Genomic DNA, 14886 nt, shown 5'->3' with positions numbered 1-14886 from the left:
CTCCCCGGCCGCGTCGCTCCGGCGTGGCCCACCCCCGTCGCCCCGTTGTCTTTTGTGGACGTGGCGAGGGGCTGCGGCGGCGCTCCCCGCGCTCACTGACCCCGCCCCCGGGACCCTCGCGCGCGCTCATTGGGTGGAGGGCGGGGCCTCTGCGCTCCCGGGGCGGGGCCTAGCTGGAGAGTCGCCAAATTGGGCATCTTTGGAAGAAGGCACCGTGGAGTGTGGCGAGCGAGGGGAAGCTGGCAACCGGGTAAAGGATGGGTTTGGGGGGCTCGGGTCAAGCGCAAGGGTCCCAGTCGGAACCCTTGGGGAGCCTCCCTGATCCTCCCTGGCCAACACTGTATCCTGCTCTTTGCGTGGGACGTGCGCCACGTCTCCTCCTGAACCCACCCCTCGGCTCTGGGGTCCTTCTGGGACTCTTTCAGAAGATCTGGGCTCCACAGATGGAGTTACCTCTGAGGATCCTGCCCTTTCCCCCATCACCAGCCCTTCTTGAGCCAAAACATTTTGTAGTCAACTCCCATCTCTCTGTCCTGACCTAAGCAATCCCCTCCCTCCTCAGTCTGTCCCCTTTCTGTTTTTGTTCCTATGTTCCCTGACTCCTGGCCTCTGTCACTCCCCAGGGACAGATGATGTGGCAACTATCATTTCTGCTGCTTCTATTGCTGCTGAGGCGCGGGGCACTGGGGAAGCCGTCCCCTGACGCTGGCCCTCATGGCCAGGGGAGGGTGCACCAGGCGGCCCCCCTGAGCGAGGCCCCTCATGATGATGCCCACGGAAACTTCCAGTATGATCATGAGGCTTTCCTCGGACGGGAAGTGGCCAAGGAATTCGACCAGCTCAGCCCAGAGGAGAGCCAAGCTCGTCTGGGGTAGGAGAGAGATTTGGGGGTGGGAGTATTCAGAGGTGGGGGTTTGGGGGAAGAGATGATATCATTTATGAGGGGATAGAGGCAGGGGACTGGGAAAGAGATGGCATGGACTGTTTAGGACTTTGGTTCTTTATGAGAATCCAAGAATAAAGTTCTACTTCTCCTCCTGGGGAAAATCACATGTAAATATTGAGGCCTCAAGCCAGGCGCAGTGGTGCATGCCTGTAATCCCAGTGACTCGGCAGGGTGAGGCAGGAGGATGAAGGGTTCAAACCCAGCTTTAGCAAAAGCGAGGCCCTAACTAACTTAGTGAGACCCTGTCGCTAATGAAATATAAAAAAGGGGTGGGGATGTGGCTCAATGGCTGAGTGCCCCTGGGTTCAATCCCTAGTACAAAAAAATAAAATAAATAAAATAAAAAATAAGAAGCCTCAAGATATGACCTTTGAGGGCAGCAAAATCTGGAGTCCAACTCTACCCCCACATGACTCTGTCTCTTTGTCGCAGATAACCTCCCTTTCTTGAGCCTCGGTTCCCTGTTTTGTAAATGGGTCACCAGTTCACTGTGTCAGGGATCCACAGGGAAAATAAGATTTGGTGCAGATGGAGCCCAGCTGGGGGAGGAGGATGGCTGAGCCCTGAGTTTCAGGGTGAGTTAGGTTGAATGGGGTCTTGTCTAATCTTTGTGTTGGGGAGATAACGTCAGAGTGGATCTGGGGACACGAAGACTATGCAACCATTCCCCACTCTGAGTGTGCATTCTGATGATGCTCATTCAGCCCATAGATGTTTATTGAGCACCTATCATGTTCTGCATGATAAAGTCACAGCAGTGAACAAATCAGACAAAACCCATTGCCCATGTGAAGTTTACATTGTAGTGAGGGAGACAATAATAATCCAATAAGTATAAAATGCATCAAATAGAGAGAAATGCATCAGAGAAAAATAAAGCAAGGGAGGGAGGAGTGTGGAGGGGAAAGTTGGTGGAGGGAGAGGGTTGCAATTTTAAACAGGGGAGTGGGAGGAGTGGGAGGAGTGGGAGGGGGGCCTCAATGAGAAAGCAATATCTCTGACCCATGTGAGTATCTGGAGGAGTAGCATTCTCGACAGAGGGAATAGTAAGTGCATGGGCCCTGAGACTGCAGTGGGCCTGGTATGTTTGAGGAACAGTGAGGCCCATGTGGCTGGAAACAGTGAGCAATGGGGACAGGAAGAGGGCAAAGAGGGAACAGAGGGGTCATATCCTGCTGGGCCTTTTGGATCAAGTGACAAGCTAAGCTGTTCTATGAATGAAATGAGAACCATAGAAGGCTCTGAGCAGAGGGAAGAGGTGAGCTGACTTAACAGAATTCCTCCAGCTGTTAACGGGAAGAGACTCTAGGGAAGCAAGAAGCCGGAAGCCCAGCAAGGAAGCAATTGCAACAGTCCAAGCAGGAGAGGTGATGATGGTGGCTAGATGAGGGTGGAGACCTAAGTGACCCGGGCAGGTGTGCAAGGCTGGAAAATTGTGAGTGGATGGGAATGGGTGAAGAGTAGTGAGGCTGGGCACTGCAGTGCACACCTGTAATCCCAGCGAGTGGGGAGGCTGAGGCAGGAGGACTGTAAGTGCAAAGTCAGCCTCAGTCACTTAGGGAGGCCCTAAGCAACTCAGTGAGAACCTGTTTCTAAATAAAATATAAAAAGGGGCTAAGGATGTGGCTCAGTGGTTAAGCACCCCTGGGTTCAATCCCTAGTATCAAATTATAGTAATAATAACAACAATAATAACAACAACAACAGTGGTAGGACACCACACTTAGCACAGCACTAACTACAATGCCAAGCACTTTCAAGGTGCTGTACATAGTTTAATTTAGTTAATCCTTAAGTCACTCTGTCGAGTTGGTATTGTTATTTAGCTCCTTTTTACAGCGGGTTAAGTGAAGCACAGAGGGGAAGTCAGTTGCCCAAGGCCACCGAGCTGGCAAGAAGAGGAGGTAGGATTCGGGCCTAGAATGCCTGACTGTGGACCCAGAGGCATCTGGACTCTTAGAGCAGGATGTGAGTTCCGAGGACAGGGCCGGCCCTGATGGACCCTGGCAGAGACAGCCTGGCGCCTGCGGGGAACTGCAACTCCAGGAGGGCTGGGTGGTTGACCAGGACTGCGGCAGGGTCGCCAGGAGAGAGGGGAGGGGCTACAGAGTCGTCAGAAGAAGCCTAAAATGCCACCTAAAGTGGCCTGACATGCGACCGGGAGGCGCACTGCAGGCCAGCAGAACATGGAAAAGCAAGAGTTGCGGGGTTGCTGTGAAAGACTCAGAGTGGAGCTGAAGGGAGAGGGACCTGAAATTGACCCGTGCAGCCAAGGGGAAGGGGCAGGACCTGAGACGGCGAGGGCTGGGGCTTCAGAGCCAGTCCTGGGACCGGTGCCCCGCGGGGCTAGGGGAGAATGGGATCCAGGCTCCTGCACCCCGCCCCACCTCGGTTCCTAGAGGTTGGAGCTGGTGCAGGGTGTGGGGTGAGGCCCCAGTGCAGGGCGTGGCGCTGAATCGTGCTGGGTCCTTTTACGCGACCCCAATTGGAAAGGGGAAGACTGGCCTCTGGGGGCGGCATCTTGGCCGAGAGGCGGGACCTGTGGCAAGCGCGGTCCCAAGTAACAAGTGTCCCTCCTGGATTCGCCCGCAGATGGTGGGCTGCATTTTCAGCTCTGCATGGGGGCGGGGTTCTATCTCGCTGGGGGCGTGGCTTTGTGCATGGGGCGGGGCCTGAGATGGGCGCGCCCAAGACTGACATGTGCTCCTCCCTGACCTGCAGGCGGATCGTGGATCGCATGGACCGCGCTGGGGACGGGGACGGCTGGGTGTCGCTGGCCGAGCTTCGCTCGTGGATAGCGCACACGCAGCAGCGACATATACGCGACTCGGTGAGCGCGGCCTGGGACACGTACGACACGGACCGCGACGGGCGTGTGGGTTGGGAGGAGCTGCGCAACGCCACCTATGGCCACTACGCGCCCGGTACGCGGCGAGACTCCCCACAGCACACTGTGACCCTGACCATCTTGACCCTTCGTCTTGAGGACCCTTAGCCCATTACAAAGAATTCCTACCTTTGCCTCGTCCACTTTTAGGACCCGTCACTCCTGAAACTCCCTATTTCGACCTGTTGCTTTTCGTTCTGATTTCCACACCTCTATGACCCCGTGACTGGCGACTTTACATCTCTGGCCAGGGACACCTGCTTGGTTTTCCTGATCCCTGACCTGTGACTTCATCCTAAAACTCTCAAAGCTATTTGCCCTGACCCTCTCTGTTCCAACACCCCAGCCCCAGGCCCCTCAGGGCTCTTACTTTCTCCCTCCTGCCTCTGGGCCTCACCCATTTCACTGCTGCCCGCTGCTCCAGGGGGGCTTTCCACACCGAGAGCTGACTCTGGCCCTTTCCTCCTCAAGGATCCTGTGGGTCCCCAGGAGACTGTCACAGGTCCTGCCTGGCCTTTCTAACTCTACAGCTTTTTATATATATATATATATATTAGTTGTAGATGGTTACAATACCTTTGTTTTATTTATTTTTATGGCGCTGAGACTCAAATCCAGCGCCTTGCTTGTGTGAGGCAAGCGCTGAGCCACAACCCCAGCCCCTCTTCAGCTTTTTTAAAAAATATTTTTTAGTTACCAACGGACCTTTATTTTATTTATTGATAGGTGGTGCTGAGAATCAAACCCAGCGCCTCACACATGCTAGAAAAGCACTCTGCCACTGAGCCACAACCCCAGTCCCCAGCTTTTTTTGGGGGGCGGGTACCAGGGATTGAACTCAGGGGCACTGACCACAGAGCCACACCCCCAGCCCTATTGTCTCACGAAGTTGCTTAGCGCCTCACTTTTGCTGAGGCTGGCTTTGAACTCTGGATCCTTCTGCCTCAGCCTCTTGAGCTGCTGAGGTTATAAGCCTGCGCCACCCCGCTGGCCCCAGCTGTGTTTTTTATTTTTAAAAACTTTTTTGTGTGTGTGTGGTGCTGGGGATTATTATGCATGTTAGCTATATCCCCAGCCCTATTTTTTTTTTTTGCATTTTTCTGCCCCAATGGATCATGTGTGGTTTCCTCCACCTCACCAACACTCAGACCTCTACACTCTGCACATACCGTTCCCTCTGAAATGCCCATTTTCCTCCTCTGTCAAGGAACCTAAGTTAGTACAACTTATCACATCAGAGCAGGACTTTGGGGCCAAATGGCTGAGTGTCAACTCAAAGTCCACTGTTCCTGCTTGCAGGCCTTTGGGGCAAGTTATTCCTTTCTTTGGGACTCAATTTTCTCATTCAGGAAATGAGAATAAATGGAAAAACCCACTTTATTTGCTTTTTGGAGGATTAAATGTAATACTGTAGGTAAAGAGTTTAACATAAAATAAATAAGCTTTCACTTAGCTAATATATAGAGTATATTATAAATGTATATAATAATTTTATATACAATATATGTAAATATATATACATTATTGATATATATTAATTCTTTTGACTCCCATGGAAGTCTTCTCGTCCCCTGAGTTGGGTCTCCTTTGTCTCTTCCTAAGCTGTCTCTCATAGAGCTCTGTCCTTGTCCAGGGGAAGAATTTCATGATGTAGAGGATGCGGAGACCTATAAGAAGATGCTGGCTCGGGATGAGCGACGTTTCCGGGTGGCTGACCAGGATGGGGACTCCATGGCCACTCGCGAGGAGCTGACAGCCTTCCTACACCCAGAGGAGTTTCCTCACATGCGGGACATCGTGATCGCTGTGAGTGAGGGTGGGAGGGATCCACTCCCTGCCTCAGACCCATGGTGTGATCCCAGGTCCCGCCTCCCGGACTTACCTGGGGCAGATAGATAGCCACCTTGGTTCCCTGCATCTTCCCCAGGGAACCCAGGCCACGAACATATCAGAGGAAGGTAACACTTCCCATTTCAACTTCCCGATGCCCAGTGTCTAATCTCTCCTTGCCAGACCTTTGTATGCTCACATTTGGGATCCAGGTCCCTAGCCTGCCCTCAGACTCTGAGACAACTCTTGCTAGTCTCTGTAATTTACAATTTCTTACAAGTTTTTGCCAAAACCTGGTCTATCGTATAGCAAAAGGACTCCTCTTCTACTGGGGATCGAACCCAGGGGCACATTAACACTAAGCTACATCCCCAGCCCTTTTTATTTCTTATTTAGAGACAGGGTCTTGTTAAGTTGCCCAGGCTGACCTCAAACTTGTATTACTACTGTCTGAGACTCCCGAGTCTCTGGGATTACAGGAATGTACCCCTGTACCCAGCAAGATTTTTTAAAATTATTATTATTATTAAAAAGTAGGGCTGGGAATCCCAGAGGCTAAGGCAGGAGGACTACAAGGTCAAAACCAGCCTCAGCAACTTAGCAAGATCCTGTCTCAAAATAGAAAATAAAAAAGGCTGGGGATGTGGCTCACTGGTTAACAACCACTAGGTTCAACTTCTGGTACTCATTACCCCCTGCCAGTGGGAGAGTGCTTGCCTAGCAGGCATCCCTCGGCTCTATCTCAGTACTGGAAAAAAATAAAAGACTTAATATTTCATAACCTATTTCAGAACAGTTTTAGGTTCATGGTGGAACTGAGTGGAACAGAGTGCTATGGGGTTTCTAATGTGTCCCTGACCCACCCCATGGAGCCTCCCTGACTATCAACATCCCCTACCAGATGGTACATGCCTTGCAGTTGAGGATACTACATCGATATATATACATATCACTGTCTCCCAGAATCCATAGTTTGATTAGGACTCACTCTTAGTGGAAGAAATTTTTACTCATGTTCACCATACTTTTCACCATTTTCCGGTATTTTAAAAATCTTCTCAAATATTTCTCAATTAAGTAACATATGTATGTGGTTAAATGCCCAAAAGATACAAAAAAGATGAGTAATCTCTTCCCCTGGCCTGTTTCCCCATCACGACCTCCCAGTCCCAGCCGCATAAGTAACCCCTTTCTTGTGTCCCCATTCTCAATGCTTCTGCAAGGAACTATGGACAGGTGATTAGAACAGGGACTCTGGGGCCAGATGGCCTGGGTTCAGATCCTGGCCCTGCAAGCTGCACAACTGTGTGACCTTAGGCAAGTTACTTGACTTCCCTGGAACTTAGTGTCCTCATGTGTAAAATGGTGGTGCTAATAATGGACCCAAAATCAAAGGTTGCCATTGGGACTAGATGAGTCAGTAGAGGGAAAACTGTAAAATTGGCCTGTGGTAAATACACCTTATACTTTTACCAACAGAATCACTTTTTGTATGTGTGGTGCTAGGACTAGAGTAAGTGCTCTACCACTGAGCCATACCTATACCACAATAATAATATGATTATTATTTTTATATCAGAAACATGCATATCTTCTCTTTTTAAAAAATATGTTTTTAGGTGTTAATGGACCTTTATTTTATTTATTGATACATGGTGCTGAGAATTGAACCCAGTGCTTCACACATGCTAGGCAAGCACTCTGCCACTGAGCCACAACCCCAGCCTTTTTTGGGGGGGATGATACTAGGGATTGAATTCAGGGTCACTCAACCACTGAGCCACATCCCCAGCCCTATTTTGTATTTTATTTAGAGACAGGGTCTCACTGAATAGCTTAGTGCCTCATTTTTGCTGAGGCTGGCTTTGAACTTGTGATCCTCCTATCTTAGCCGGGGGGGATTACAGGCCTGTGCCACTGCATCCGGCCCTTCTCTTCTTTTTTTTTTTTTTTTTTTGGTGATGCTGGGGATCGATGCAAGGCAAGCACTCTACTGAGCTATATCTCCACCCTCTGGCCCTTCTTTATCTCCCTTTTTATATAATCATTAGCACACTCTATTATGTTTCCCCCATATTCTGTTTTTTCACTTAACAATGTATTTTCTTAAAACAAAAATACATCTTTGAGTGTTGTCACCTCTCATGACTAAAACACTCAGGGTCACTCCAGGTAAACTGGGCTGCATGAAATAATCACACAGGGACAGAGAAATACCTTTTTCTTTGGGTCTTGTGTCGGCTCCTCCGACCTTAGGGGTCCATGGAAAGAAAGAGAGAGAGAGAGAGAGCGCGAGAGAGCGCTGACCCCTTTTATTGGGGAGAAGCCATTCCAATGAGGCAAGGGGTGAGGTTTCAGGGGGTTGAGTCAAGCTTGGTGATGTCTGCTGTCAGCAGATTGACTGACATCTAGGGAGGCCACGCCCATCTCATGACTGTGTGGGGATCCGGTCAGAGCAAGCAAAAAGACCAGAGCAAGCCCCCAAACAGAGAGGCCACGTGGGTCCAGGCCACTTTGAGCGCTCAGCGCCCATCACTCGCACACACAGCCGGTGGCTGGCTTTTGCCACTTCTCCACATTCTCATCACTCAAGGCCAAGGGGCACTGGGTTCCTATGTGGCAGCTCCCGACAGAGGGTGTTCTGTATACACTTATGAGACACGGTCCAATCCTCTTTTTTTTTAGTTGTATATGGACGCAAGATCTTTACATTTTATTCATTTATTTATTTTTTAAACGTAGTGTTGAGGATTGAACCCAAGGCCTCAAGCATGCGAGGCAAGTGCTCTACCACTGAGCCACAACCCAGCTCCTGGTCTAATCCTTTTTGTAGCTACATAGTATTCCTGCAGCTGTGCTGTAATTTGCTTAATGGGATCTGTTGTAAGGCCACTGGGCTTGGTTCTGGTTGCTGCTGTTACACAGAAAGCAGAATAACCTTGAACAAACGGGTCACCGTTACACACATCAGTAGAAATACCTGTACTGCTGGCATGAAACTGCTGGGTCAATGAAGATGTGAATATGTAGCCATATTTATTGAACGTTATTTGTTCAGCTTCATAACAGCCCTTGGAGGTGGGGCTTCTGGTTCAGAGATATATGCTGAGGCCCAGAGAGGAGAGGTGGCATCTTGCTGCCCAGGGACATTGGCCAGCCTAGTCTGATCCACAGACTCCCCATCCCATAAAGCCCAACCTCCTTCTCTTACAGCAGATAATATTGCAACGTCCCTTTATCCTCCCAAGTTTACATCATTTGAGAAATGCTACCTGAGCATGTCCTACAGCAGACACCCTTCTGACCCCCGCCACCTTGATTTAACCATCATGGCAATCCATGCAGCTGGGCTGTCGTTTTTGTTTTATAGCTAAGGATAGCCGAGGCACAGAAAGGTCAAGGTGACTTGGCTGATAGCACCCAGATGAGAAATGATACGACTTGGATTCAAATGCAGAATCCATTGTCTAAAGCAGGGGTCAGCAAACGATAGCTCTCAGTTGAAATCTGGCCCATAGCCTGTTTTTGCAAATAAGGTTTTATTGTAACACAGCGATAGGCATTTACTTCCCTAGTGTGTGTGACTGATTTCAGAGTGCAAGTGCAGAGTCGAATCATCACAACAGAAACTGTGCAATATGAAAAAAACAGAACTGCTGTCTGACCGTTTCCATAAAAAGTGCCTAAATTGTGGTCTAAACTGATTTCTGTCTGCTTTTATGTTTATGGACAATGTTACCTACTACACACTGGATTTCAAAACATGAATATCAGCTGCAAATTTACTGTAGAATAAAAACTAAAAGAATACCATTCACAATAAATAATAGGGATTTCACTATGTTAGTGTTGTAGATTTATCAGATTTAGAAACCATACAGGACAGCTGGGTGTGGTGGCGCACATTGTAATCCCAGCAGCTCAGGCAGAGGGATAGCAAGTTCAAAGCCAGCCTCAGCAATTTACCAAGGCCCTAAGCAACTCAGTGAGACCCTGTCTCTAAATAAAACACAAAATAGGGCTGGGGATGTGGCTCAGTGGTCGAGTGCCCCTGAATTCAATCCCCAGTACCCTCCCCAGCAAAAAAGTATTTTCCATACAATATTTTATCTTAGTAAAAGTATATATCCCCTACAACATTTGGGACATATTTATACTGAGCAACAATTTGCTTATTTGAAATACAGATAGAACTCATCCTGTAATATAAGTATACCCCAAATATTGGGTGGAAATTATACTAAAGAATTATTTGTTGTTCTTCTGGAATTCAACTGTAATTGGTGTGCTGTATTTTATCTGTCCATTCTAAATTTTTAGTTGAAACTTAACTGCTCAGAGACATGGGGTGTCAGATGTCTGCACTATCTTTTTTTTTTTTTTTAATATTTATTTATTTATTTTCTCGTTCTCGGCGGACACAACATCTTTGTTAGTATGTGGTGCTGAGGATCGAACCCGAGCCGCATGCATGCCAGGCGAGCGCGCTACTGCTTGAGCCACATCCCCAGCCCTGCACTATCTTATAATAAACTAATTTGAATGTAAAAGTGGGGAACAGAAGCTGTTTAGTTCAAGAAGTCCAGAAAAAGCAGAGTAGAGATGTTGTGGGTGCATCAGAACAGCCCATAAGTGCGCTGTGCCTGTAGATAAAGCAGACTGAGGGTCTGGGTTCTGCTAAAGGTGAAGGGGTCTCTGCCTTACGCATGTGTTGGTGGGCCGTGAGAGAGTGGTTAGGGAGGCAGACAGGAACCTACGTAGTGCTGGACATTGGGGTCCCCTGGCTCTTGCCCACTAAGTGCAGGTCGTGGCTACAGCATCATGAACCCCAGAAAGTTCCTAAATTTCCTACATGCCCCCCGCCCATTGCAGCTGCTCCATTGCCTGCCCCACAGCCATCCCAGAGCCAATTTCCCCAAGAGAACTTCACATCCGGACCCCAGGTTCCAGCCACCCTTGGGAGACGGGTGCACTGAGCTCCCGCCCGATTCCTCTTTCTTTCTAGGAAACCTTGGAAGACCTGGACAAGAACAAAGATGGCTATGTGCAAGTGGAGGAGTACATTGGTGAGTGGAACCCATTTCTGTGGTGCGCCTGTCCTTCCTGTGCGTGGCAGCACCAGGTACATACTGTCTGTAGGAGAGCAGCCACCCTCTGAAGTGGAGACAAGGACATTGCTTCAGTCCCTGCTTCACCTGGCGTTTACCCCGCACCTTCTGTTCAATTATTTATTTAATCCTGGTACTGGGGATTAAATTCGGGGTGCTCTATCATTTAGCCACATCCCCAGCTCTTTTATGTTTTGAGACAGGGTCAATCCTCCTGCCTCAGCCTCCTGAGTCTCTGGCTGGTGTATTGCTTTGGCTCCATTGTAAAGTAGAGCCATCTCCCCTGACCGAGATCACCTCCTTATCAGAGGTGGGCAGGACTTGAGTGGGGGCAGGCGGCCCCAAGTTCCCATCCTGACGCCCAGGCTGGGCCGCTTCCCTTCCCTGGGGGCTCCAGGGACCCATGGGTGGGCAGGACCCCAAGATCCCCCAAAGAAATGTAACTGCTCAAAGGTGCAAGGAAGCGAATGAGGGAAGAGGACTGAGCTCACCCCTGACCCCCTGGGGATGGAGTCAGGGAAGATGGGGGTAGCGGGGTGTCAGCTGTGAGCCTCCTGCCGTTCCCCACCTGCCACCTTCCAGCCCCGCGACTGTCACTGAGCCCCATAATGGCTCTGTGCCTTGGTCTCCTCATCTATAAACAGGGGTGATGCAGCCCCCGCCATGAGTACCCACACATGTGAGTTAACTCATGAGCAGGTCTTGGCCATGGACACATGGGATGGGAAACGCTGGCTTCTGTCAGGGTGGTCAGCCTGGGTTTCCTCTTGGGGTGACAAAAGCATTAGATAGAAGTCTGGTTTCACGGCATTGTGAATGTACTAAATGTCAGTAATGGGAAATTTTGTTATATGTTTTCTTTTTTCTTTTTTTGGTGCTGGGGATTGAACCCAAGGCCTTGTACATGCAAGGCGAGTACTCTACCAACTGAGCTACAGCCCCAGCCCCTATTTTTTTTAACCACAATTAAGAGCTGCACACAACTCCCACCACTGTGATCATTTCCTATAGGGAAGAATCAAAGCTGGCCTGGAGCAGTGGTGCAGGCATATAATCCCAGCGACTTGGGAGGCTGAAGCAGGAGCATTGCAAGTTCAAAGCCAGTCTCAGTAATAACAAGGCACTAAGCAACTCAGTGAGACCCTGTCTCTAAATAAAATATAAAATAGGTCTGAGGATGTGGCTCAGTGGTTGAGTGCCCCTGAGTTCAATCCCTGTACCCCCCCAAAAAAAATAAAAGAATCAAAGTTGAGCACGGTGGCACACACTTATAATCCAGCAGTTTGGGAGGCTGAGGCAGGAGTATTGCAAGCTTGAGGCCAGCCTCAGCAATGTAGCAAGACTCTGTCTCAAAACAACAAATGAAAAGGGCTTGGGGTGTAGCTCAGTAGTTGAATGCCTCTGGGTTCCAGCCCCAATAAGTGCAAAAAAAAAAAAAAAGAAGAAGAAGAAGAAGAAGAAGAAAGAATTGAAGCCAATGAGAGACTCCTACGAGGACAAATTAGAGGCAGCCAGACTGTTCTGAGGGAAGGTTCTAGTATTTCCTCTTTTCTGGCCTTCTTTCTCCCTCCTCAAAGGTCTGCTCTGTGCCAGGCTCTGGGCCACCCAACTCACAGTATCATGTGTGCATTAACCAGATCTGTCATTCAGTCAATTAAGCAAATCAATTTCATATGCTACATAGTGATGGCCTGGAAGTCGGGTTTGTTACTAATTCCAGTTGAGCAGAAGGAAAACTAAGAGTGACGTGAGTTGCCCCAGGTCGTGGGCCGGGAAGTGTCAGAGCCATGGCGGGATCCCAGGCCTGCTGGGCCCCAGAGCTGCCCCTGACCTCACCCGTTCTCTCTGTCCTGGTCCCAGCCGATCTGTACTCGGAGGAGCCTGGCGAGGAGGAGCCGGCCTGGGTGCAGACAGAGCGGCAGCAGTTCCGGGACTTCCGGGATCTCAACAAGGACGGGCGGCTGGATGGCAACGAGGTCGGTCACTGGGTGCTGCCACCCTCCCAGGACCAGCCACTGGTGGAGGCCAACCACCTGCTGCACGAGAGCGATACAGACAAGGTGTGCCGTGGGGCAAGGCAGGCGCTCGGGAGGATGCTGGGCTGCTGTGTAGCCATGGGCCCGACCTGGGCAGTGGAGGGATAAAGACAGAGGGACAGAAGCTGGGTGCAGTGGCCCACGCCTGTGATCGCAGCCTCTCAGGAGGCTGAGGCAGGAGGACTGCAGGTTCAAGGCCGGCCAGCCTTGGCAATTTAGTGAGACCCTGTCTCAAAAAAAAAAAAAAAAAAACCTGGTGATAGGAGTCAGCGACAGAGCAGCCGGGTCCAGTCCTCAGCGCTGCAAAAGTCAAAAGGAAAGTAGGAAAAGAAGGGGAAAAAGAAAGGAGGAAAGGAAGGAAAAGCGGCGGGGATGTCACTCAGTGAGAGCGCCCTGGGCGCAATCCCAGTTCCAGAAAAAAAAAAAAAAAAAAGACGGATGGAGACCCAGCGGGAGAGGGGATAGAGATGGGGGAAGGGACACAGACCTGAGGGACACACTTAGACGCAGGCAGGGGTCCCACAAGCAGAGCAGTTGTCCCTGCTGACCTCTGACCCTCCTTCCAGGACGGGCGTCTGAGCAAAGCCGAGATCCTGGGCAACTGGAACATGTTCGTGGGCAGCCAGGCCACCAACTACGGGGAGGACCTGACCCGGCATCACGATGAGCTCTGAGGCCCAGCATGCCCACTCCAGCCCATGGTCCCACCGGGTGACCTGAGGAGGGGTGCAGCGGCCGGCCCCCTCCCGATGCAGCCCTGCAGGATGCGGACTTATCCCCATGGCCCCTGGCCCCTGGGCTCTCAGGGATCCACCTGTGTCAGCTCCTCTCCCCAAGATACCTGGGGCCCGCCCGCCCCACCCAGGGGCTCTCTATTTCTCACCGGCAGAATCTTCCAGCCCAGATCCAGGGGCCCTCCCCTCCGGTTTGGTTTCCAAGAACCTCCTCTAACTGCCCCAGCCCCAAATCTGAGCCTCGACCACAATACAGAGACTCACCAGGGCCTCCCTGGGCCCCGCACTGCCCGGAGGACGCCTCCCCTCTGCAGGGAGGCAATAAAATCCAGCCCTGGGACCTTGTCTGTGTGTCCGTCTCTCTGAGCAGCTGTGATTGGTAGGGGAGCATGCCGGATCTGGGGGTTCAGGCAGGAGGGGACAAACACTTGAAGGAAGGGTGCTGGTGTTGGTGGGGCTTGAGGGTGTTTGCGAGATGAATAATGAAACAAGCAGCCTGGACCCTGCAGCCTCGCACAAGCCAGCCAGGAAGCCCTGTCCTGGAGGAGGAAGGAGATACACCAGCATCAAGTATTGTACAGAGTGAGAGACGCTATAAAGCAGGGTAAGCAGCGAGCTACTGTGACTGGGAAAAGCCTCAGTGGTGAGCAGGGTGAGGGCACAGGGAAAGACAAGTCCCAAGGCCCTGAGGCAGGAGTGGGCCCGGTGTGTCTGAGCATCAGCAAGTGGGGGGAGGCGCAGCTGGAAATGAAAGGGCAGGAGGGGAAGGGCAGGAGGCCCTGGCAGAAAGGGGCTGGCTACTTGGTAGAATGTGAAAGAGAGACCCAGAGGGGGCAGGGTCAGAATTTACTCTGACATGAGAGCCACTGGAGGGACCTGGACTGAGGAGGGTAATAAACTGACATGGGTTAAAACAGGAACTTCTGCTGGACATGGGCCCTGCCCTATCACTGGGATGTAGAAGCAGGATGCCGAAGAGAACGTGCTGTGGGGTTCCAATTTTAGGACATTTGAGAACAGGAAAAAAAGAGTTTAGGGGTTAGAGGTCAGGTTGGGGCCCCCCCTGGGTGTGGAGGGGTCAAAATGAGCCTGAAGGTTATTTCTGGAGGGCTGGGAAGTAGCCAATCCTTAATGCATGTGCTGCTTCCCAGTGTTGTTAAGCCTAAATGGATTTTTTTTTAAGAGAGAGAGAGAGAGAGAGATTTTTTTAATATTTATTTTTTAGTCTTTGGCGGACACAACATCTTTGTTGGTATGTGGTGCTGAGGATCGAACCTCGGCCGCACGCATGCCAGGCGAGCACGCTACCGCTTGAGCCACATCCCCAGCCTCTAAATGGGTTTTT

The 14886-nt window shown here is 50.6% G+C and overlaps 1 protein-coding gene across 1 annotated transcript; it reads left to right on the top strand.

Moving 5' to 3' along the window:
• The first annotated feature begins 96 nt into the window (after positions 1-96).
• On the top strand, positions 97-13886 carry Rcn3 (reticulocalbin 3). Its single transcript, XM_078031643.1, has 7 exons — positions 97-250; positions 624-871; positions 3668-3870; positions 5467-5639; positions 10669-10729; positions 12632-12831; positions 13374-13886. The coding sequence occupies exons 2-7, from the start codon at positions 630-632 to the stop codon at positions 13479-13481; spliced, it is 987 nt and encodes a 328-aa protein (XP_077887769.1). The 5' UTR covers positions 97-250; positions 624-629; the 3' UTR covers positions 13482-13886.
• Positions 13887-14886: the final 1000 nt, after the last annotated feature.

The sequence above is a fragment of the Ictidomys tridecemlineatus genome, chromosome 15 (assembly GCF_052094955.1).
Source record: "Ictidomys tridecemlineatus isolate mIctTri1 chromosome 15, mIctTri1.hap1, whole genome shotgun sequence".
In the NCBI taxonomy this organism is placed as follows: Eukaryota; Metazoa; Chordata; class Mammalia; order Rodentia; family Sciuridae; genus Ictidomys; species Ictidomys tridecemlineatus.
The sequence above is the reverse complement of the archived record's forward strand: the minus strand, read 5'-3'. Positions and strand labels throughout refer to the sequence as shown.